At 58.4% G+C, this 22,660-nt stretch overlaps 3 protein-coding genes across 4 annotated transcripts; all 3 read right to left on the reverse strand.

The window, feature by feature from the left end:
* Positions 1 to 273: 273 nt before the first annotated feature.
* EPHA2 (EPH receptor A2) lies at positions 274 to 11,770 on the reverse strand. Its single transcript, XM_057380193.1, is given in 19 exon segments — positions 274 to 933; positions 1,748 to 1,903; positions 2,892 to 3,085; positions 3,300 to 3,449; positions 3,797 to 4,006; positions 4,114 to 4,175; positions 4,764 to 4,946; positions 5,033 to 5,158; positions 5,237 to 5,292; positions 5,408 to 5,507; positions 5,599 to 5,758; positions 6,109 to 6,233; positions 6,363 to 6,695; positions 6,785 to 6,940; positions 7,573 to 8,236; positions 8,721 to 8,788; positions 11,589 to 11,679; positions 11,682 to 11,731; positions 11,734 to 11,770. Coding segments are annotated over 19 exon segments (3,012 nt in total). The 5' UTR covers positions 11,756 to 11,770; the 3' UTR covers positions 274 to 827.
* A 750-nt stretch (positions 11,771 to 12,520) lies between these two features.
* CPLANE2 (ciliogenesis and planar polarity effector complex subunit 2) lies at positions 12,521 to 15,287 on the reverse strand. Of its 2 annotated transcripts, XM_057380195.1 has the most exons (6): positions 15,269 to 15,287; positions 14,434 to 14,546; positions 13,842 to 13,994; positions 13,588 to 13,712; positions 13,380 to 13,519; positions 12,521 to 12,857 (listed from the first exon to the last, which is right to left on the reverse strand). In XM_057380195.1, the coding sequence occupies exons 2-6, from the start codon at positions 14,534 to 14,536 to the stop codon at positions 12,629 to 12,631; spliced, it is 750 nt and encodes a 249-aa protein (XP_057236178.1). In that variant the 5' UTR covers positions 14,537 to 14,546; positions 15,269 to 15,287; the 3' UTR covers positions 12,521 to 12,628. The 2 variants fall into 2 exon arrangements, with proteins under 2 accessions (XP_057236178.1, XP_057236177.1); XM_057380194.1 differs by lacking the exon at positions 15,269 to 15,287 and having other exon boundaries at positions 12,522 to 12,857; positions 14,434 to 15,125.
* A 967-nt stretch (positions 15,288 to 16,254) lies between these two features.
* Positions 16,255 to 22,242, reverse strand: FBXO42 (F-box protein 42; the record flags this gene model as incomplete). Its single annotated transcript, XM_057380220.1, has 6 exons — positions 16,255 to 19,149; positions 19,268 to 19,384; positions 19,852 to 19,908; positions 20,723 to 20,819; positions 21,006 to 21,116; positions 22,022 to 22,242. Coding segments are annotated over 6 exons (1,683 nt in total), but the record flags the coding sequence as incomplete, so codon positions are not given.
* Positions 22,243 to 22,660: the final 418 nt, after the last annotated feature.

The raw sequence follows: 22,660 nt of genomic DNA on the forward strand, positions 1-22,660 counted from the left end.
TTAAAGCCCCTAAGCCACTTTACAGATCCTGATAACTCCTTAAAAACCCTTAAAAACTCTAAAAAAATCTTTAAACCTATTTAATTCCCTGTTAATACCCCAAAAAAACCTTTTAAAAATCCTTAAAACACCCTAAAAACCCCTTTAAAACCCACTTAAAATCCTTTAAGTTCCCTTAAAAATGCCCTTAAACCCCCTGAAATCCAGGGGAAACTGCCTCTCTTTGCCACTCAAATTCCCTCAATCTCTGTGAAACAGTGGGAAAACAAAATATTCTAGAAAACAAAAAAGCTCATATTTTTATTCAAAACCCCACAAAAATCCCCGTAAGTCCATAAAAAATGGGGGGGAAAAGCATCCAAGTATTTTTTTTTTATTTCCCCCTTTTTTTTCTCTCCCAAACCTGACACAACCTTTAATTCCTCGCAATAAATATACAAAAATAGAATAAATTACATTAAAAAATAYAAGGCAACACTGGCAGATCAGCGTTAAAGTGGAACAAAACCACCCAAAAACCCGGTGGGAGAGGAATAAATAGGRACAAAAAAGTAAAAATAAATCCGTTTTGGGACTGAGCCCTTTTTTCCTTGAAATGTGGGGGGAAAAATAAGAAGAAAAATCCCACTCCCCCAGCTCCAAATGAGCATGAAATTCCATTTTTTTTTTTTTAGGGGGGAGGGCAGGGGCAGCACCCGTTTCATCCCCAAGTACGGGGATAATATCAATAACACTATAAAAAAAAAACCTTAATAATTACAGAAATAATAAATAAACCCCTCGGGGAAGAGGGGGGGGTCTTCATGTGGTGTTTGGGGTGTTTGGGATCAGCCCGGGCCCCCCCCGGCGCCCGCCAGCTCCTGCAGCCCCAGCAGGCTGTAGGCAATGCGCTTCTGGTGCCCTGGCAGCCGCACCCCGATCCGCTTGATGTCCCTGGGAAACGGGAAAAGAGAATCAGGACTGGGGGAGGGAGAGCCCGGGATGGGCTGGGGAAGGGGGGCTAGGAGGGGATGGATCCAGCAACAGACACAGCCTGGCTTTGGGGGGAACGGATAGATCCAGCAACAGACACAGCCCGGCTTTGGGGGGAACGGGGGCTGTGAGGGGATGGATCCTGTGACAGACACAGCCTGGCTTTGGGGGGAACGGGGGCTGGGAGGGGATGGATCCTGTGACAGACACAGCCCGGCTTTGGGGGGAACGGGGGCTGTGAGGGGATGGATCCTGTGACAGACACAGCCCGGCTTTGGGGGAGCCCCAGGGGCAGCGTTCCGGGGGTGGGGATGGGTGGACAGGGATCATCCCAATGGGTCAGCCCAAGGGATGGAGGGACAGGGATCAGCCCGAGGGATGGAGGACAGGGGTCATTCTGAGGGATGGATGGACTGGGATGATCCTGAGGGATGGATGGACACAGCTCAGCCTGAGGGATGGATGATGGGGATCATCCCGAGGGATGGATGGATGGGGATCATCCCAAGGGATGGATGGACACGGCTTGGCCTGAGGGATGGATGGACATGGGTCATCCTGGCCTCTCTGGCCAAGGAACATCTAATTTTATCTCGTCCCTCAGGCCACCACGGCCATGGAAGTGGTTTCCGTTCCCAGCATATCGCTGTCCCATGGGACTGAGAGGGGAGGGTATGGGGACAGCGTGGGGACAGTGTGGGGACATGTCCCAGGGACAGCAGGGAATGGCATGGGGCCAGTATGGGAACACTGGGGGACAGCAGGGGACACTCACTCGTTGGTCATCTGCAGAACCTTCTCAATGGTGCTGTAGCCCGAGGCCATGAAGGTCTCGGTGTACTGGGGCATCCGGATGGACTCCAGCCACTCCGGGACGGAGCGGAACGGGACGCCCTCGGAGCCRCTGGTGCTGGGCAGGCGGATGGACACCCTGGGGAGAAAAATGATGCAAAAATAGAAAGATGAAAAAAAAGGGCGCAGAAATGTGAGGCTGGGAAAATAATGTGAAAGCAGAAGGGCGTAAAAATGATGCAGAAAGGCAATGATGCAAAAAATGGTGTGGAAATGGGGGGATGTGAAAAAATAATGCGAAAATGGAAGGTGCAAAAAATGAGGCAGAAAGGCCAGGACACAAAAATATTGCAGAGATGAAACAATGCAAAAAATGGTGCAGGAAGGGAAAGGTGCAAAAATGGTGCAGGAATGAAAAGGTGGCAAAAAAAGATGTGAAAATGGAAGGATGGAAAAATAACACAGGGCTGAAAAGATGCAAAAAATAATGTGAAAATGGAAAGATAAGAAATTCTACATAGACATAGAAAGGTGAAAAAAATATTGTAAAAATTTGGAACATGCAAAAACAGTGCAGAAATAAAATTATGCAAAAAGCATGAAAGTGGAAGTTTAAAAAAATGACGCAGAAATGGGAAGATGCAAAAAAATAAATGCAAAAATGGGACAATGAAATGAAGATGCAGAAATGAAATTATACAAAAATGATGTGAAAACAAGAAGCTACAAAAAAAATGCAGAAATGGAGATGATGCCAAAAGCAGCATGAGAGTGCAGAGATGCAAAACCCAACCCAAAACAGCATCACAAGAGTGCAAAAAATGATTCAAAAAATGCGAAGATGAAAATAAAATTTTGCACAAGAGTGCAAAAAATGATAGTAGATGCAAAGATGTGCAAAAATCAGAGAGTCCTGGACTGGTTTGGGTTGGAAGGGACCTTAAATCCCATCCAGTGCYACYCCCTGCCATGGGCAGGGACACTTCCCACTGTCCCAGGGTGCTCCAAGCCCAATCCAGCCAGGCCTTGGACACTTCCAGGGATTCAGGGCAGCCACAGCTTCTCTGGGCACCYGCTCCCCTCCCCGTCCTTGCTCCCCTCCCCATMCTGGTGCTCCCYGYGCTCACCGGGGGTCRAAATCCGCCAGCGCCTTGAGGGACTCGGGGGCGCGGATGAGTTTGTCCAGGATGCTGACGATGTCGGTGAACTTGGGGCGCCGGCAGCGCTCCTGCTGCCAGCACTGCATCATCAGCTGGTAGATGGCCGAGGGGCAGTCCAGCGGCGCTGGCAGGCGGAAGCCCTCGTTGATGGCCTTCATCACCTATGAGGAGGAGGAGGGTCAGTGATAGCCCCCCTCAAAAGAGCTGCACATTCACAGAATCCCAAATGGTTTGGGTTGGAAGGGCCTTAAAGTTCCTCTCGTTCCAGCCCCAGCCATGGGCAGGGACATCTCACATGGTCTAGGGTGCTCCAAGCCCCATCCAACTGGTCTTGGCCAGCCCCCGAAACAGTGATGGCAGAGGGCGGGCACTCACCTCATGGTTGGAGAGCTCCCAGTATGGACGCTCGCCGTAGGACATCACCTCCCACATGACRATGCCGTAGCTCCAGACATCGCTGGCAGAGGTGAACTTGCGGTAGGAGATGGCTTCGGGTGCTGTCCAACGGATCGGGATCTTCCCGCCCTATGGGAGCATTGGGGTCAGCTCTGCACACCCCAAAAAACCACCCTTGCCATGGTCAACCACAATGGACAACCACCCCAACATGGCCAGCCGTGATGGACAATCAGCCCAACATGGCCAACCACCCCAACCTGGCCAAACATGATGGATAACCACCCCAACATGGCCAACTGTGATGGACAATTGCTCACCCTGGACAACCACCCTCGCCATGGCCAACGCCCTCACCCTGGTCAACCGGGATGGACAATCACCCACCTTGTTCAACCACCCCAACACCACCAACCACCCCGGACCTTGGCCAACCACCCCTCCATGACCACCCGCCCCACCGCGGTGACACTCACGCTGGTGGTGTAGGTGGCTTCAGGGTCATCTTCCAACACCCTGGAGAGCCCRAAATCGGACACTTTGCACACCAGATTGCTGTTCACCAGGATGTTCCTGGCAGCCAGGTCCCGATGGACGTAATTCATGTTGGCCAAGTACTTCATGCCGGCAGCAATGCCCCTCAACATCCCCACCAGCTGGATGATGCCAAATTCGCCTTCTTTTTCCTGGGAAAAGGGGAGAATTCAGCCTGGAATCCACCTGTCGTCCAACCTCCCCGGTGGCGGTTGGAGGTTCCACCACCCCGTGGTCGTTGCCATCATGTGTAACTTACTCGCAGGAATTTATCCAGTGCCCCGTTCTCCATGTACTCCGTGATGATCATGAAGGGCTTGTCTGCATGAAAAAAGACCCCAAAAGCAGGTAAGTACCCCAAAAAAAGTATCCTTCCAACCCTCTTAAAATCTCTGAGCCTCCYACAAGCCCTCCCAAAATCCTCAAAAGCCCAGAATGCCCAATGACCCTCAAAAAAACCCAACTCCTGAAAACAATCCCAACCCCTCAAAAATAATAAAACACCCCAAGCACCCCCAGAAACCCAAATCACCTCAGTTTCCCCCAAAAAACCCACACCCCCAACCCCCCCCAAAAAATCACCTCTGTTAAACATCCCCAAAACAACAAAAAGCCTCAAGCCCCTTAAAGACCCCAACAAACCCCAACTGCCAAAACCCTGAAATAACTTCCCCAATTCCTTAAAAAATGCCCTAAACTGCCCCTAAAACTTCCCAAATAACTCTGAATTCTCTCCCCCCAAAAAAATCCCCAACCTCATCCTCCAAAAAAAGCCCAAAATACCCAAATCCCCCAAATCCCCATTTCTCTGTTGCTCAAAACACCCTATTTTTACATAACTTTTTTGGGGTGTTTTGCTGAGAAATTGGGGTGGGTTTTTGGGGGCGACAGGACATAAAGGCCACTCACACTTGGAGACAACKCCCTCGAGGCGGATGATGTTGTGGTGGCAGAACTGTCCCATGATGGTGGCCTCGCTCAGGAAGTCCACGCGCTGCTTCTCCGTGTACCCCACCTTCAACGTCTTAATGGCCACGGGCACCTCTTTCCTGCCGCGTTTCAGGGTGCCCTTGTACACCTCCCCAAATTCACCTGCTCCAAGAAACGGGGTCACCCTTAAGCCCCCACCCCGCCCTGCCCCGATTTTGGGATGTCTTTGGGGGGACAAAGCTACACACCAGCGCCGATGACCTTCTGGCGGGTGATGAAGGATGGAGGGATYTCGGTGGTGAACTTGAGCATGGCTTGGTTGGGGTCCTCGTAGGTGTGGGGGTCAACGTACGTCTTGAGAGGCTTCAGCTGGTCTGGGGTGTCAGGGAGAGGGGTCAGTGTCCCTGTGACCACCCGCCCATCGCCGCTGTCCCCACTGTCCCATGGCTCACCTGACTTGGAGAAGTAGACGTCCTCAGCGGATTGGCGCAGCCGTGACCTCCTTCTCCTGTGGACAAAAAAAAACCCTCCTTTGTCCCAAAGACCATCCCTCACCCACATTTGGTGATGGGACAATGACATTTTGGGTTTTTTGGGGGTCTCAGGGGGGTCTGTCCCCTTACCTCCGGAGGACATAGAGGAGAGTGGCCAAGAGCAGGACGACGAAGACGATGCCAGCGACGGTGCCGGTGATGACAGCGGTTGATGCCATGGCCTCGGAACCTGCRGGGACTGTCCAGGTGAGCCCCTGCACCCAGAGCCCCCACCCCAGAGCCCCTGCCCCACAACCCCAGAGCCCCCAGCCCCTCCTCACCCTCGGGCAGCGTCTCGAACTCGTGCTGGGGGCTGAAGGCACCGTGGCCGTCAGCGGTGAGAGCCTGGACCCGAACCACGTAGGCAGTGCCTGGAGACAACTTGGGCAGCGTGACAGAGGTGCCCTCACAGCGCAACACGGAGTAGCTGTTCTCATCCACCTGGGGACATCAACAGGGACATTGGCGTGACACGCAGGGAGGGCGGCTCAGGTGGGGCAAAGATGGAGGTGACGTGGGAGAGGTGACAGGGATGGGGCAGGGATGGAGGTGACAGGGATGGAGGGATGAACATGGGAGGTGACATGGATGGAGGCAAGGATGGGGAGGTGACATGGATGTGGAGGTGACATGGATTGGGGAGGTGACATGGATTGAGGGATAAACATGGGAGGGATGGAGACATGGAAGGAGATTGCATGAACAGAGGTGACACAGCTGGGGACACGGATGGGGGTGACACGGATGGGGGTGACACGGATGGGGGTGGCAGGCTGTGTCACCAGACTGACCTTCTTGCTGTAGGTGACCTCGTACTTCCAGACCTGACTCTGCTGCCGCAGTGGCACCGTCCAGGACAGGACCAGGCTGGTGGCCGTCCGTCCGTCCAGGCTCACCGATGTCACCCGGGGGGGCTCTGCCATGGGGACACATAGGGAYGTCACCGAGGTGTCCGCAAGGGGAAGGGGAACATCACAGAGGTGTCCCCACCACAAAGGTGTCCCCACCACGAGGGAAGGTGTGGGAGCTGTCGGTGTCCTCTCACCTGTCTGGTTGATGCTGATGGTAGCACTGGCCACACTGCGCTGGTGGCTGTAGGGGGACACCCCATTGCGGGCCTCCACAGTGAAGGTGTAGTTGACRTGCGGCTCCAGGTCAGTTACAGTGACCCCCGTGCCTGTGAGCCCCCGGGGGGGCTGTGAGAACCGRACCCCGCTATCACAGGGCCGGCACTCGCTGCTCTCGGGCCAGCACTGCTCACAGGTGACGCTGTAGGTGACGTCCTCGCGGCCACCAGGGTCGGTGGGTGGGGCCCAGCGCAGCTGCACCGCGGCCCCCAGCCCCACAGCTGTGACGGCCTGGGGTGGCGAGGGGGGACCTGCGGGGCACACGGGCAGGGTCAGGGGACACGGGCGGGGTCAGGGGACAGAGCCATCCCATGGGGTCCCCCCTCCGGAGGTGACTTACGGGTGCAGGGGTGCTCTGGTGGGTCCTCGGGGGCCCGGAAGAATCCATCCTGGCACGGGCAGGTGGCGGCGGCGGCTGGGGAGGGCAGGGTGTGGAGGGGACAGGGCTGGCAGCCCACTGAGGACACCACAGCCTTGAAGGTGCCGGGGGGACACGCTGGGGGGACACACAAAGTGACACTGGTGAGATTCCAAATCCTGTGCCCCATCCGCAGGATCAGCAGCTGGCGCGGGGGAACGGGAGGGCAGGACCCCCAAAGCAGCCAGAGAGGGATTTTGGGGGAGTTCACCTCATTTTGCAGCTTCTTTATTATTGCCCACCGCGCCAACCCCAGCCCAGCCCTCTCCTGGCTGAGCCCTGTCACACTCACTGCAGGAGTGATGCTCAGGGGAATGGGCCATGATGGGGAATTTTGGGCCACACCTCTCATTTCTCTAACTCAAATTGGGAATTTCAGGGTATTTAATCTTATTGTTTATTGGGAACTTCCCCAGCCCACCTTTCAGCCTGCTGAGCTCTCACACAGTCACTACACCAGTGGTGCTGAAAGATGAGGATCCAGGACTGGGAATTTTGGAACCAACACCTCCTTTCTCCAACCCCAAATGGGGAAWTTTTAGGGCATTTCACCTCATTTTTGCAGCTGCTGCCCCACCCTTCTCCCAGCTGAGCCCTTCCACACTCACTGAGCTCAAGGCTGAGGATTCAGGACAGGGAATTTTGGGGCCAAACCCCCATTCCTCGAGCCCAGACACCTCTCAGCCCCCAATTTATGCYCCAGTCCCTACCTTGGCAGGTGTCTCCCACGCTCTGGAAGCCAGCCCGGCACAGGCATTCCCCGATGGGCACGAGCCACTCGCCGTCGGCATTGCAGTGCAGAGCCGGYGCCTGCTCGGCCACCGCCTCGGCCACGCACGAGCCCCGCACCTCAGCCAAGGTCTGCGAGTCCGCCCCGGCCACGGTCTCCGGGAACTGTGCCATGCCCTGCACCACGGCCGGGCAGCGCTTGTAGTAAACACGCACGGAGAGCAGCGCCACGCAGGCTCCCAGGTCCTGGAAGGCCAGGTAGAAACCCTTCCTCCGCAGGGGCCCCACCGACCGCACCTCCACGTTGAGTTTCACATTGCGGGCRGCAAAGTCTTCCTGCACAGTGATCTCATCCGGAGCGATGGTGTCGATYTTGCGGAACTGCCGCTTCTGGAAGTTGGTGCCATAGTCCACATCRGACTCGGCGTAGTAGAGGTTGAAGGTCTCYTTGCAGGAGCCGCCGCCGGCCGTGGGGAAGCTGTTGCAGTCGCGCACGGTGAACTGGAGCTCAATGAAGATGCGCTGGGCCACGCCGCGGTAGATCCAGTTGGTGCGCAGCCAGTTCTCCTGCTCGCCCTCCAGGACGTTGCACACCGAGTACATGTAGATCAGCGAGTCATTGAGGACGTTCTGCAGCTGGTCCCACTGTCCCCACAGAGACACAAACAGGGTTATGGGGAGGAACTGAGGCACGGCYTCCTGACCCCAGGGATGGGCTTGTCCTCATCACCTTCTTCCGTTCCCACCCTCAGGGAGGTCCCCAGACACATCCCAGAGGTCTCCAACCCCACGGATGTCCCCATGTCTGTCCCCATGGGTGTTCYTGGTCCCATGGAGGGCCCCAACCCAATTCCAGTGAAGGTCTCCAACTCCATGGATGACCCTGCCCATGGGATGTTCCTGTGGTGGTCCCTTTCTACAGGTGCTCCTGTCCCTATGGGTGTCCCTGTTCCCATTGCCATGGATGTCTCTATTTCCATGGATGTCCTCATCCCCATTCCTGTGAAGGTCCCCAAAGATGTTCTTGCCCCCATCCCCACAGAGCTCCCCCATGGCTGTCCCCAGTCCCCATAGTGAGTCCCCATTCCCTGTCCCCATCCCAGTGGGGCCGGAGTGTGTGGGTGCTCACCCCTTGTCCGTAGGGATGGGTGAGCCAGCCCAGCTCCCCGTGAGCCTTGGCGAAGTCCAGCAGCACCACTGTGGGACAGGAGAGAGGAGAGGGATGTCAGCAAATGCCACCACAGACAACCCCAGGACCTGCATGTGCCACCAACAAACCCCTTTGGCCCATGGACGTCCCCCAGGACCCACAGACATCCCCCAGGACCCAGAGATGTCCCTCAGGACTTGTGTGTAAACCCTGGGACCCACAGATGTTTCCAGGACCCCTGGAAGTCYCCCAGGACCCACAGACATCCCCACAGAAGTCCCCAGAATGTGCATGGATGTCCCATGGATGACGCTTGGATGACCCCAAAATTCATGGATGTCCTGGGCACCCACGGGTGTCCCTGGGACCCACAGATGCCACCGGGATCCACGGACATCCCTGGGACCTGTGTGTCCATCCTTGAGACCCACAGACACTCCACCAGGACCCCTGGATGCCCCCAGGACCCACCCCATCCCCACCGACATCCCCAAGAGCCACGGATGTCCCCAGAACCTCGAATCATTCCCAGGCCCCACGGAGCCCCCATTCCCGATAGATTCCGCTGGAAGGAGCCCCCGGGGCCGCCCCCAGAAGCRGGGAGGCCGCGGGCCCGGCGGGACCTGCCCTGGCACGCCGAGGGCGGTGGCCGGATCCAGCGCCAGGAGAGGAAGAGGAGGAAGAGGAGGCCGGGCAGGGAGTGGGGCCCCCCCGGTGAATCACCCCCCAGGAATGCGCCGGGACGCTCGGGTTCACCGGCGGGATGGRGCCGGCGGCACCGGCGACTTTCGGGCCGGATGCGCCCCCCCAGCTCCCGGCGCGCCCCGAGAGGATCGGAACTGGGGAGACCCCAAACCCTGCCCGGGGGGACCCCAAATCCTGCCCGGGGGTGACACGGGCGGCTCCAGCGTCCCCCCCCCGCGCCGTGCCAGGGCTCAGGAAGGATGCCGGRGCGGATATCCCGGTTTTCCTGAGGCTGGAAATCCCCCCGCGAGCCTCCGGAGAGCGGAAAGTGGCGGGGGCCGGAGCCGGCGCGGGCGGGGGTTCCCTGCGGGTGCCGCCGGGATGGCTCTGGGGACACTCCCGGCGCTGGGGCTGCTTCAGGGGCGCAGCGCCCGCGGCAGCTCCCGGGGCAGCGCCCCCATCCCCAGTGTCACCTGTACCCCCCGCCACCGCCACCGTCACATCGTATCATCAAATTCTCCGTCGCCTTCGTCACCCCGGCCACCGCCACCCCCAGTGCCATCGTGAATGCGGTCACCAACTCCATCATCGTCCTCAGTGCCACCCCCGCGCTCCAGAGCCGCATCCCCGGCCCGTTCCCGGCTGCATCCTTGTCCCTGTCCGGCCCTAACCCCGTCCCACCCCAATCCTGGCCCGGTTCCAATCTGTCTGAATCTGAACCCCATCCCATCCCCAAAATGAACCCCAATCCTACCCCCTCAGCTCCCATTCCTGTCCCCATCCCRATCCCATCCCCATCTCAACCTTAATCAGAGTCCAAACCCCAAAATGAATCCCATCCCCTCCCCATCCTCATCTCAACCTTGCCCCCTCCTCAATCTCAGTCTGAACCCCAACCATAATCCCAAAATGAACCCCATTCCAATCCCAATCCCTTCCCCACCTCAGCTCACCTCAAACCCCACTGGGTCTCACCKTTTCTGAGCAATAGGAACCAATCCCCCCTCAGCCCCCAAATCCTGCCACTCTCCCCCACTTTCGCTTTCACCCCATGCACTTTTTAAACCCCAAATCCCAATATTCCCTCCTGGGAAACAGCACTTTGGGAACACACCCCAAATCCCACAACTGCCAGAGGGTGACCCCCTCTGCTGCCCCCCGCACTTCCAAAAATCCTAATTTTGGGGKTTTTTTACCACATTTTTAGTTTTTAGGGAGTATTTTCCATCCCAGCCTCTGATTTATTTGCATTTGGGGCTGGATTTTTCCACCTTACACTCTAAAAATGATGGATTAAACTCATCAGGCAGAACTTAYAAAAATTTAATTTTTAAAAAATTCAATGTATACACAAGAAGTGAATTTCCCACTTTTTTTTTTTTTTGCTCAACCCTCCCAAACTAAGCCCAAAAATCACTGGGGGAAGGGTTGTGAGGTGGAGGCCGAGACGCTGCTTGTTTTTTCCCAGCAACTTTTTGGGATTTTCCTGACATTGTTTTCCAGCTCTCCGGCCGGATCCTACCCGGCCCTGCACCACCCATGGGAAACGCTCCATTTTAAGGTGATTTTCCCCTTTTGGGGGGCTTTATTTGTTAACCCTCCTCATCCTCACCCCTCTGCCAACCTCCTTCGGGGGGATCCCGGCAGGATCCAGCCCCGGTGCGTCAGGCGAACACACAGCATGGGAAAAGTTGCCCCAAACGCGCGGTTTTCCTCTTACTTTAGGTTTTTTTCTCCCCATTTAAGTTTTTTTCTCCTCCATTTTATTTCCCCCCCATTTTAGCTTCCCTCATTCCCGTAAGTTTTACTCCCCCCACCTTTTAAACTGCCACCCCTTACTTTAACTTTCACCCCTTAATTTAACTTTTCTCCTTTTAGTTTAAAATTATCCACCYTAACTCCAACTTCTCCCGTGATTTTAACCTTTTCCGCCCCAAAACGCGCTCCGGCACCTGCCGAGTCCCCGCCGCACCCCAAACCGTGGGGGGAAGGGGGAAACCCACATCACCCTTTACTCTCAGAGCGCTCCCAAACTCAGCTCCCCCGAAACCAAAATCTCGGGTAATTTGCTCGAATTTACCCCAAAACTGCCCCACCCTTGGAGGTACCCACAATAAAGGAGTATTGGGGTGCCACCCCCCAAAAAAAAAGTGGGGGACTCACCTTCCTCGGCGGCCACGGGGGCGAGCGCGGAGAGCAGGAGGGCGGTGAGGGCCGGGAGCGCGCCCGCCATGGCCGGGCGGGTTTGGGGGTCCCGGGCGCGCCCCACGAGCGGCGGCCCCGCGGGGAGTGGGGGGTGTAGGGCCGCGCGCCCGCTCCTGTTCATTCATGCCCCGCTGACGTCACCGGCCACGCCCGCTCTTAAAGGCGCAGCGGCCGCTCCCAGTGCGCACCAGTCCGGCACTGGGATGGTGCGCGTCCGAGGGTGGGACGCGGCTGGGCGGAGGGGAGGGGGGTGCGGGAGCCCCCCCAAGGTGGGGCACGGCCCTGGAGGGGCTTGGGGGTCCCGCAGCGCCGCGGGGACCCCCCCGGGCTCGACCCCGAAGGAGTGAACGCGCCCCCCCTCCGTCCCCTCCCCTTTCATTCATGAATCGGCGTGGGAAGGGCGGGGGGTGGCAGCCAATGGCTGCAGGGGACGGGGCCACGCGGTTACTACCGGCCGCGCCCCCCGCCCACCGCTTCGATACTGGGGGCTTTGGGGGGGCTGCCCGACGCCCTCAGGCCCTGGCACCCCAAATCCTCAGGACTGCTGTCCTCATGATCCCTCAGCACCCCAAATCCCGCATCGCCCTAAACCCTGCACCACCCACAGCACCCCAAATCCCACAGCACCCCAAATCCCACAGCACCATCCACGGCACCCCAAATACCGCACCACCCCAATCCCGTCACCTACAGCACCCCAAACCCTGAACCACCCACAGCACTCCAAATCCCGCAGCACCCCAAATCCCACTAATCCCTGCACCCCAAATCCCACTAATCCCTGCACCCCAAATCCCCCAATACCCCCAAATCTTCATTACCCCCAGCACCCCAAATCCCCCCAAGTCCCCCTCCACCTCCATCCCAACAGCCCCATTCCCCCAAATCAGACAAGTCAGGCCACCCAGGGATCTTTTTTCATAGAAAACCAGATTTTAGTAAAAAACACCTTTTCCCCTCCTGCCCCTGCTCGCCCGAGCCTGGCCCCAAAGGGGGGTTCAGGTGGGGGGGTCCCCGCTGTCCCCGGGGATGACGCCGGCTGTCACTTGGTCGCGCCGCCAGAGCCCCTCGACCAGGGCGTCCAGCACGGGGGCGACCCGGGCTAGCCCTGCCCGGGCCCCTCCGGCCCCCGGGGTCGCCCCCACCCGCAGCACCCGAAGCCCCCACGTCCCCTCGAAGGCCCTGACGTCCCCCTCCGTCACRGCCGCGTGTGGGGACAGATCGAATCTGGGGTGCAGAGGGTCAAGAGAAACTGCAACGCCCTGGAAAATCCCCCCAAAAGCACCTGAAATTCAACAGCGCTGTGAACCCATGGATGTAATGAGGTGTGCGTGTCCTCTGCCCACCTAGGGACTGAGTGGTTTGAAATCTGGGGGTGCAAACCTGCTTTTGTGGGGACACAGGGTCAAGGGAGATATCAACACCCCAAAACTACCCTTCAGGGTGGCAAAAACCCCTAAAAATAAGCAGGAGCCGTGAACCCATTGATTTAATGAACTGTGCACTTTCTCAGCCCACTGAGACACCAAGTGCTGACAAATCTGAGGGTGCGAACCCATTTGTTGGGGTGGACACAGGGTCAAGGAACGCCTAGAAAAAAACCCAAAATCCCATGAAATCATCACGAGCCGGGAATCCACTGGGGTAACAAAGCGTACCCATTCCCAGCCCCCAAGTGCTGAGAGCCCCGGGGGTGCAGCCCCATTCCAGAAGTGCCGCGGCCCCCCCGAGGGTCACCCCAAAGGATACTTGGTGCCCACGACCACCCTGACGAGGTGGCGATCCTCAGGGCCCAGCACGCGGTTCATGAGCGCCGGCAGCTCTGCGAAGGACGCGCGGTCCGTGWAGGAGAATAGGAACAGGGCGGCGTCCGCCTCCTCCTTGCAAGCCTGGGGACGGGAATGTCCCTCAGCGCGGGTCCCGGCAACGGCCCCGGCCCACGGTGTCCCCCACTCACGGGCAGCAGGTGCTCGAACTTGCGGAGCGCCGCGTCCCCGCAGTCCCACAGGTGCAGCTGGAACAGCACGGGGCGGCTGCTGGAGCGGGGCTTGGCCGGCCAGAACAGCGGGGTGGCCTCGATCCCTGCGGGGACACCGACTGACCGTCACTGTCACTGTCACCCCCGGGACCCTGCCACCCCGGGACCCCGCCATCCCCGGGACCCTGCCACCCCCGGGACCCCGCCATCACCGGGTCCCCCCCAGGACGTACCGAGGGTCTCGTGGTGGGCGGGGGGTACGGGGGTCCCCCCCAGCCAGGCCACCAGCGCTGTTTTGCCGACGCCACTTTTGCCGGCCAGGAACAGTTTGTAGGTGACAGTGGGGACAGCCAGGGCGGGCGGCAGCGCCGGGCGCTCCAGAAGACCTGGGGAGGGAGAGGGAGGGGGGTTTGCGGGCTCGGGGCGGTTTTGGGGCGCTCCCAGCCCGTGCTGGGGGCTCAGGGGGCTTTGGGGAGCTCCCAGCCCGTGTTTGGGGGCTCGGGGCGATTTTGGGGCGCTCCCAGCCCGTGTTTGGGGGCTCAGGAGTGTTTTGGGACTCAGGGAGTTTTGGGGCGCTCCCAGCTCGTGTTTTGGGGCTCGGGGCGGTTTTGGGGTGCTCCCAGCTCGTGTTTGGGGGCTCAGGAGTGTTTTGGGACTCAGGGAGTTTTGGGGCGCTCCCAGCTCGTGTTTGGGGGTTCAGGGGTGTTTTGGAGCTCAGGGGGTTTTGGGGTGCTCCCAGCCCGTATTTGGGGGCTCCGGGCAGTTTTGAGGCTCGGGGGGTTCTAGGGGGCTCCAAACCCGTGTTTGGGGCTCAGGGGCACTCACCGAACACCCTGCGCTGGTTCCTGTGCAGGATGCAGTCCAGGTAGGGATGGCCGGCGTGGGACAGGAGCCAGCCCGGCTCCAGCTCCCGGTCCTGCCCCGCCATGGCCCCGAACCTGCGGCACGGGGAGCAGCACCCCCTTCCTCCGTGGGGTCACTGCACCCCGCGCCTTTGGGGTCCCCTTCTGACCTCACCCCAGGGTCCAGACATCTTCACCAGGGTCCCTTTGTTGTCCCATGGGGCCCCAAAACTTCCCATGTGGCCCCAAAAACACCCCCTTGGGTTCCAGCATCCTCTCATGCGGTCCCCAAAATCACCCACGGGGTCCCTGACCCCTCTCTGGGGTCCCAAACCCCCTCTGGGGGGGGCCCTGTGTTTCCCCTGGGGTCCCACAACCCTCCCATGGGTTCTCTGACCCCACCATGGGGTCTCAGTGCCCTTCTGGGACCCCTGTACCCCAACATAGGGTCCTTGACCCCTCCAATAGGATCCTTCCCCACACCCCGGGGTCCCTGCATCCCCTATAGGGTCCCACCCCCTTCCCATGGTCCTCCTGCCCCTCTGGGGTCCCCATGCCCCGCTCTGGGATCCCTGACCCCCTCAGTGTCCCGCCATCTCCCAGGGGGTCCCTCACAGCCCCACACGGACTCCCTGCACCCCCTGACGGGGTCCGTGACACCCCCACGGGGTCTGTGCCCCCCCATTGGCCCCACGCCCCCCCCCCCCAAATTTAAAAGGGGGTGAACTGAGCCTCCTGTCCCCCAAATCCCTCCCAGTGTTGCCGCCCCACACGAATTTTCCCGCGCGGTCCCTTTAAGGCGCGGCCGCACCGCTCACCTGAGGCCGCTTCCGCCTCGCCGTGACGTCACRCGAGGGGCGGGGCGCCATGGAGACCGTGCCTGCCTGTATGTGCGCATGCGCCAAAAGCCGGGGTTGCGTGCAGCGAGCGGGGTTCCGCGGATTTTGGGGCGTCCCCAATTCCAGCCACCCCCTGGCCCTGGGGACCCATCTCAAATTACAGACACCAGAATGATTTGGGGTGCCGGATGTGCAGCACTGGAGGGATTTGGGGATCCCCATCCCCGATTCCCAGTGCTGGAGGGATTTGGGGTCCCCAGCTGCCAGCTTTTTCAGGCTTCGCATTCATCATCCCTAATTACTGACACTGGAATGCTTTGGGGGCTGGCATCTCCCACACTGGCAGGACTTGGGGTCCCAATTTCTAGCCCCAGCAAGCTTTGGGGTCCCCATGCCCAATTTCCTGCCCCAACAGGCTGTGGGATCCCTAGTTCCCACTGCTGGCACCCCCARTCACCAACTCCAGCAGTCTTTGGGATGTGTGTTCCCAGTGTCCATCCCGAACAAGGTCTGAGTCCCCAGTTCCCAGTGATGACAGGCTTTCAGGTCCCCATCCCAAATTCCCAACCCTGGCAGGACCTGGGGTCCACAATGTCCAGCACGGGCAAGATCTGAGTTCCCCATCCCCAGCTCCCAGCCCCAGGACGTTTTGGGGTCCCCATCCCCAACATGGTTTGGGATTCCCAAATTCCCAGCTCCAACAGACTTTGGGGTCCTCAGTTTCCAACCACAACAGGCTTTGGGGTCCCCATCCCAAATTTCTGGCTCCAAAGGCTTTACAGTGCCAAATTCTGTGTCTCCCTTTCCCCCTTCTACTGCTCCCGGCACAAGAATTTCCCGTTTTTTCCTCAAAAAGACCCCAAATCCCCACTTGTGTACCCCAAACTTGTGGGAAGTGCAGCAGGACATTCCCCCTCCCGCCATTCCTGCCCCGCCCACTCCCCAAAAGCACCRACCATCCATTTCTTTTCCTTTTTATTTGTTAAACCACTAAAAATTCGTCGGGACGGGAGGGGGGAAGGACCCCCACAAACCCCCCAAAAATGTACACAAGTTTTTAAATATCACCGGAATCGCTCGCCATTCCTGCGCTGGGCCCGGGAATGATGGCAGGGGGACACCTGAGTCGCGGGGGGGGACACCTCGCTCACAGCACCAGCGGCTCCCGCGCCATTTGGGGGGCAGGGACGGGAATTTGGGGCCAATCTGTCATTAACGGCACAGAACATGCGTTTCCCGAGCRGAAGGAGGGCTCAGCCCCTCACTGGGATCCCGGAGCGGCTGAGGATGTAAACGTTGGGAGAACAGCCCTGGAGGGTTGCTCCGGAGGGAGGAGGACATCGAGGCGCCACCCACCCCATTCTGACTCCTTTTTTTGGGATGGGTGGCAAAAAACATGCAAAGGGGATGTGGGAATCTATGCCCGAGCCTCGACTGGCTTCCCTGCAGCCGAGCTCGGAGAAGGAATATTCCACAGCTCACCCAAGGTGCTCCTGAGGTTTGAGGGTTTTTTTTGGGGGGGAAAAACTGCATTTTGCTTTCCCTTAGGACAAATCACGGGATGAACGGGAGAGGTTGGATTCAACGAGGGTGGAATTTTTATTTACAGAAGTGGAATTGCCGCGRGTGAAGCAAATCCCTCCCCGTCCCCACGCGGCTGGGATGGGATTTAAGGCTCCGACCGGCAAAAAGCTCAGTGGGAATGAAGAAAAACAGAAACCAGGGATGAAGGGACCACGTCATGGCGCTGCCGGCTTGGGGAGGGTTCCCTGCTTTGAGGGTGCTTGAGGCTGTTGACCAAAACCTGGCAGAATCCACCCTGGTTTTCCCCCTTTTGAAGGGAAACGAAGGACGCACAGGTTCAATCCCTTCGGATTTGGGTTTAATCTTTGCAGAAGGAGGCACGTGCAAAGATGAGGTGAAGTTACTGCATCGAGGCTGCCCTTGAATTTACCGATATCCATCCTTTTCCCTGGAAACCTACCCTGTTCCCAGGCTCCAAGAGGCTGCTCTGGCCTTGAATGGGTTTGGGCCATTGAGTGAAATGAAACCTTTAATTCTAGAAGGGAGTTGGCAGCCAAATATCTCACTTTTRGGGGAATAATGGGATTTGCAGAGTATTTTTGCTGATCAGATRGGATCAGAACTGATCCTGAAGCCTGATCCAGCAGGGCAGGGAGAGGGAGGGATGCTAACAATCAAGATTTTTGGCATTTTGACTCAAAAAAAAGTCCTTTCTTCCTTCTTCTGGTCCTGCCTGGAGGACAGGGAYGAGAGCGGCAGGTGAGAGGCAAAAACAAAAAGGCATCACGTTTGTGTTGAGCAAAGGTTGGCAGCACTGGGAGATTCCCAGTGGGATATTGCTGTTGTTTTCCTGACGGAGTCAAGCATGGAATCAATCAAGCTAACAACCTCCTGCCTGCTGGAATTGGGGTTATTCCTATAAAACCACTTGTGCTCTCAACCCACGAGGAGTCTGAGAGAGAGCAAAACTCGCAAACGCTTGAGAAAGGAACCCAAGAGGATCATGGCTGGCAGAATGGCCCRGGTGCTCATCCCAAATCCTCTGATCCATGGGTCCTTCCCCGCCTGTAAACACGACTCACTGAACTGGGCTCTCGCTGGGAACTGTTGGGGCAGTGTCRGAGGGTTTGCTTGGACTTTTATTGGTTTCCTGCTCCCTAATTCACAGTTTGAACGCCTGCATGTTGGGAAGAGGGCTTGGGAAGGAGGAGGGGCTGCRGGGACRGAGGGGATGGAGGCGGCGGGCAAGGGACTCATTATCTCTTTGCTCGCACAAAGTACAAGGCATTCGTTTTGGGGTAATATTTGACGTTTTGTTTCTTGTCCATGAGGCCACCGAATATGATGAGCTCGCCCCGGCCTTGCACCACTGTGTGTAGACTGGTCTCGGGCGGCCCCACCACGCAGCTGCTGCTGAACACTTTCCACTTGACGCGGCCCCGCTCCTTGGTGTCCTTAATGTCCAGCACGTACATCTGCATGGGCTTGCAGTTCATGCTCTGGTACAGCGGCTTGCCCACGTTCAGCGACTGTGGTGGGTGGTGCCCGAGGCGCCGGGCGATGGGTGGCAGAGAGTGCCCCTCKGCCTGGGTGGTGCCCGGCCGTGCTGAGCCCGGCTCGCTGCTCGGGGAGCCCGGYGACGACGCCGGGGGAGGGCTGAGCGCTGCCGAGGCCGAGGCAGCTTTGGAGGAGAGGGCTTTGATGGCCTCGAGGCTGCGGCGGAGCGCGCCAGGGGACACGGCCCCCGGCAGGGCGGTGGCGGCATGGGGCGGCGTGTGGACGCCATTGGTGTGCTCCGGGGGGTTCCGTGTGCCCGGCCCGCCCTCTGCGCCGTCCAGCTGGCACGGGAGGGACGTGGGCTTCTGCTCCCAGCTCAGCTCGACCGAGGCCAGGCGCAGGTCCTTGTGCTCAGGCAGCGAGCCCCGGCGTGGCACCAGGGCYGGCCCCACCTTGAGGTCGAAGCCCTCAGCGGCCGAGGGGGTGCCAGGGGACAGGGCCTGCACRGGGCTGTCCAGGGAGGCCCCGCCGGCCAGCACCGCTCCAGGTGACACGGTGCCACCGTTGAGCACGGGGGAGCCGTCCCCTCTGGCTGGGGACAGGCTGCCCTCCCGGGAGCCCGACGGCGTCTGCCTGCGGGGCCGCAGCGTGCCCCAGCGGCCGTTGACACAGGGAGCCTCGTCCGTGGTCCTGACCGGAGACTGGGAGCGGTACTCGCGCGTTTCGGGCACCAGGGCGGGCGGCGTGGCGCTGATGGGCGACGGCCGCGAGTTCAGGCTGGGGCTCAGCGGGGCTCTCCCACTTGGGGCTTGGCTGAAGACCACGACGCACTGTCCCACCTGGGGAGAGAGGGTACAGGGGTCAGGATGGCCCTTTGTGCCAGGAATGGAGCACTGTGGGCAGGGAACACAGATCTGGGGATGTCTGCGAGGGAGCGGGGACCCGCTGTGTCCATACCCTGCACGCGGGGTGGCACCACAGCTCCGGCGCTCCGTGGTCCTCGTTCTCCACCTTGAGTGCCTGCCACGTCCAGGGGTTGGCCTGCATGTGCAGCAGCCAGGCGTCTTTGAACAGCTGTGAAGGGAAGTGGGRTGGCTTCAGGAGTCTGCGATTCACCAGCCCAAGCTGAGGTTTAGGAGGCCAGTTTGCTGTGGGCTCATCACACCGGGGTGGGGATGGTGGGAGCGGTGCTTTGCAGAGCTCCAGGTGAGCTGACTGCCCATCAGTGACTGACCCCGTTGTGACCATGGATAAATCCCTTTGTTTCCATCTGCTATCCCAGGAAAACGTCAGGGCTCACCCTGCCGAGGCTCAGGGAACCCCAGGGAGCTGTTCAGAGAGCGCCTGGGGCGATTTTTCTTAATTAAGAAGCTTCTTAAAAAGCAGCTCCAGCAACAGCTAAACAGCTTCTCCGGAAAATCTGCCAGGTGGGTGCCCAGATCTGAGGAATAAAATGCCACCAACGTGCAGAGTTCCTCCGTCCCAAWCCAGCCCCCAGGTGACAGGGAGATGTCCCTGTCCCTGCTCCCCCAGGTACTCACTGCGTTTGGGCCACCGCAGCCTCCGAGGATGAGAATGGTCTCGTTGTCTATCACGATCTGCAGGGGACAAGGGGGAGTTTCAGCCTGGGAAGGATTTTTGGCCGGGCTCCGTGTGCCCGTGATGAGAAGCAGGGCTGGCACAGAGCTGGTTCTGCTGGGTCAGGGGCAGAGCAGGGTGCAGGCTCATCCCACTGCCCTGTGCCAACAAGGAGAGCCATCGCCCTTCCCACAGCACCAGAGACTCGAGATCTGTTGAGATCTATCGAGATTCGACATCCTCAAAGGAGAGGGACAGAGGGGTTGTCTGGGAGGACAGGTGCTGGCAGCGATAGTGGGACAGGGGAGCTGTTGGGGGGTGCCACTGGTGGGCAGAAGGTGCCTGCAGGCACCTTTCCAGGGCATGGCCYGGTGAGCCCTGCTGGTGCCCTGGCAGGACATGCCCTCAGGGTATCACTGACCACCCTCCCAGGTGGGGACACCTGCACCAGGCCAAGTGACAGCCCCGAGCTCCCTGCCCGGGCAAGCACTGCGGGGCCATGCCAGGAGCGGAAGCGATGCTGAGGCACTAGATGTTGGGATGGGGAGCGGAGCTAAACCGGGCTGTGCTGCCTTCCCGCTGATCAGAGCAACCGTGGGGGTGAGCAGGGCTCCAACAGCTCTGGGGCTCTGACAGCTCTGAGGTTCCAACAGCTCTGGGGCTCCATCAGCTCTGGGGCTCCCACACCACTGAGCTCAGCAGGGCTCTGAGTCACATAGGGAACATGCTCACACCGACAGGGAAGCGTGCCTGGCGGGCCGGGCCCCGCAGAGCACTCAGGAACAAACCCTGGGGCGCTGCCTGGAGCTGGGGACAAAGCTGGGCTGAGCTCACCTGGGACTGGCCCCCGCGCGGGTGAGGGCTGGGCCCTGAGATGCTGGGCTTGGACCAAGCCCACTGCTCCAGATCCAGCACCCAGACRTCGTTGCTCCTGCAGGGATGAGACAACACAGGCTGAGGGCACAACCAGGGAWGTGGAACTCGGGCTCAGAGGGTGCCGAGGCAGTGGGCAGACCCCAAAATCCTGCAGGGAATTCCTCAGGGGCAATCCCAAGACCCTCCCAACCCCCTCCTAGCTCTCAGGGGCTCTTGTCAGACGCCCCCATCCCAAACTTACATCTGCCGGGATCCGAGGGAGCCCCCAAAAACAATCATTTTGTCTTCGATGACACAGGAGGAGTGCCCTGCCATGGGAGGGGGACCGTGYGTGGTCATGATGCAGTTCCACCTGGGAAGAGAGGCARCAGGACATTCCCCAGTGAAGGAAAYGCTGGATGAAAGGCCAGACAACAAATCCCAGTGGCCTGCAAAGCCCTCAAGGACAGGGGAAAACCACAGGGAAAACCGCCAAATATCCAAACAGCAACAAAACTAATTAGAAATCCCAATGCGCTAAACATTTTTAAGGCATGACCAAATCCCATGGCCAAGTTGGGAATATCTCCCCTTYCAATTAAGTTTGCCTCGAATTCTTTCCAAGAGGTTTAATTACAGAGTTGTAATGACACTGCCCAAAGTGCAGCGAGTAATTGATACTTTGGAGGATGAAAAGTTCTCGGTGCAAGAGGAGCAGGAACCTTCTCTTTGATACAGAAATTTTCTTTCTCACACACAAGATCAGTGAGAAAACCAGGTCTAAAATCAGCCAAATGGTATTTAAAGGGAAAAGGCAAATTCCTGCCAGCTCCATGGACACTSCTGGGCTGGAAAGGCAGAGGTTGAGACGATGGAGAAATCTGATTTATCACATCCCCCTGAGGGAGCTGAGTTTTGAATCACCACAAAAAACAAGACCTCCAGCACTTCAGGCTTATCTCAGGAACACCTCAGAGCTCCCAGCCAAAGCCATTAGGCACTGAAAACACCCAGGTTTTCCAGCTGGCTGGRATACTCAGGGAATCTGGAATACATAAGTACAAGTCCAGGGCCATATGGAAGCAACCAGTGCCCACGAGGTGCTTGGCAGAGCCACATCCTCAGCTCTGCTGTCCTTGCGTGGCTTCTGGGCTTTTTTTTTTGTTTCAGAAAGCGCATCAGAGACACACCTGGGAGACCAGGACCACGCACAGCTCCCCAGGCATTCCTGCAGCTGCATTCCAGAGCCATTTTTCCAGGATCAAAGGCTGCTCTTACCAGTTTTTGGAGGGAGAGTACGTGTGGATCTCATCGAAGAATCTCTCGGGCTGGTGCAGGGGGTACGGGCTGGGCCGGGTCCAYCCCCCAAAGAGCACCAGCAAATCCTTGTAGACCACCAGCGTGGCGCCAGCCTTGGGAGAGGGGTAAGAACCTGGCAGGGATGGAAGAAACGTTAGGAAAATCACGACTGAACACGAGCCCCCGACTCCACATTGTTTCTTCCCGAAGTGTCACAATGCAGAGACACCACCTTTCCAAAAGATGAAAATAAGAAAAAAAAAAAGGAAAAAAAGACACAAAAAAGGGGCAAAATTAGAGCTGGGAGCCTGGGAAAAAAACTCCTGCCAATTTGTGTCATGGTAATTAGTAGGAGGCTGAAAGCACATCTCAAACACGGCAAAACATCTGTCACTCACTGGCAGGAAATTGCTGGTTTTCCAGCGTATCTCTTAAAATTATTGCTTTAGCACCGAATAAAAGCAGTAATTACCTCCAAATACCTCCTAAGGTCTCTCCCCAGGGAAGGGGGAGAAGGGAGACAATCCCAGGCACCCACAGTGGCTCGTGGCAGATGTGCTGGGTGTTTGCACTGAACCCAGCTTGGAGGAGGGAGCCCTGAAAGCTCAGGGTGTGAAC

The sequence above is a fragment of the Malurus melanocephalus genome, unplaced genomic scaffold, assembly GCF_030028575.1.
Source record: "Malurus melanocephalus ecotype Western Australia unplaced genomic scaffold, MMel_1.1 scaffold_440, whole genome shotgun sequence".
In the NCBI taxonomy this organism is placed as follows: domain Eukaryota; kingdom Metazoa; phylum Chordata; class Aves; order Passeriformes; family Maluridae; genus Malurus; species Malurus melanocephalus.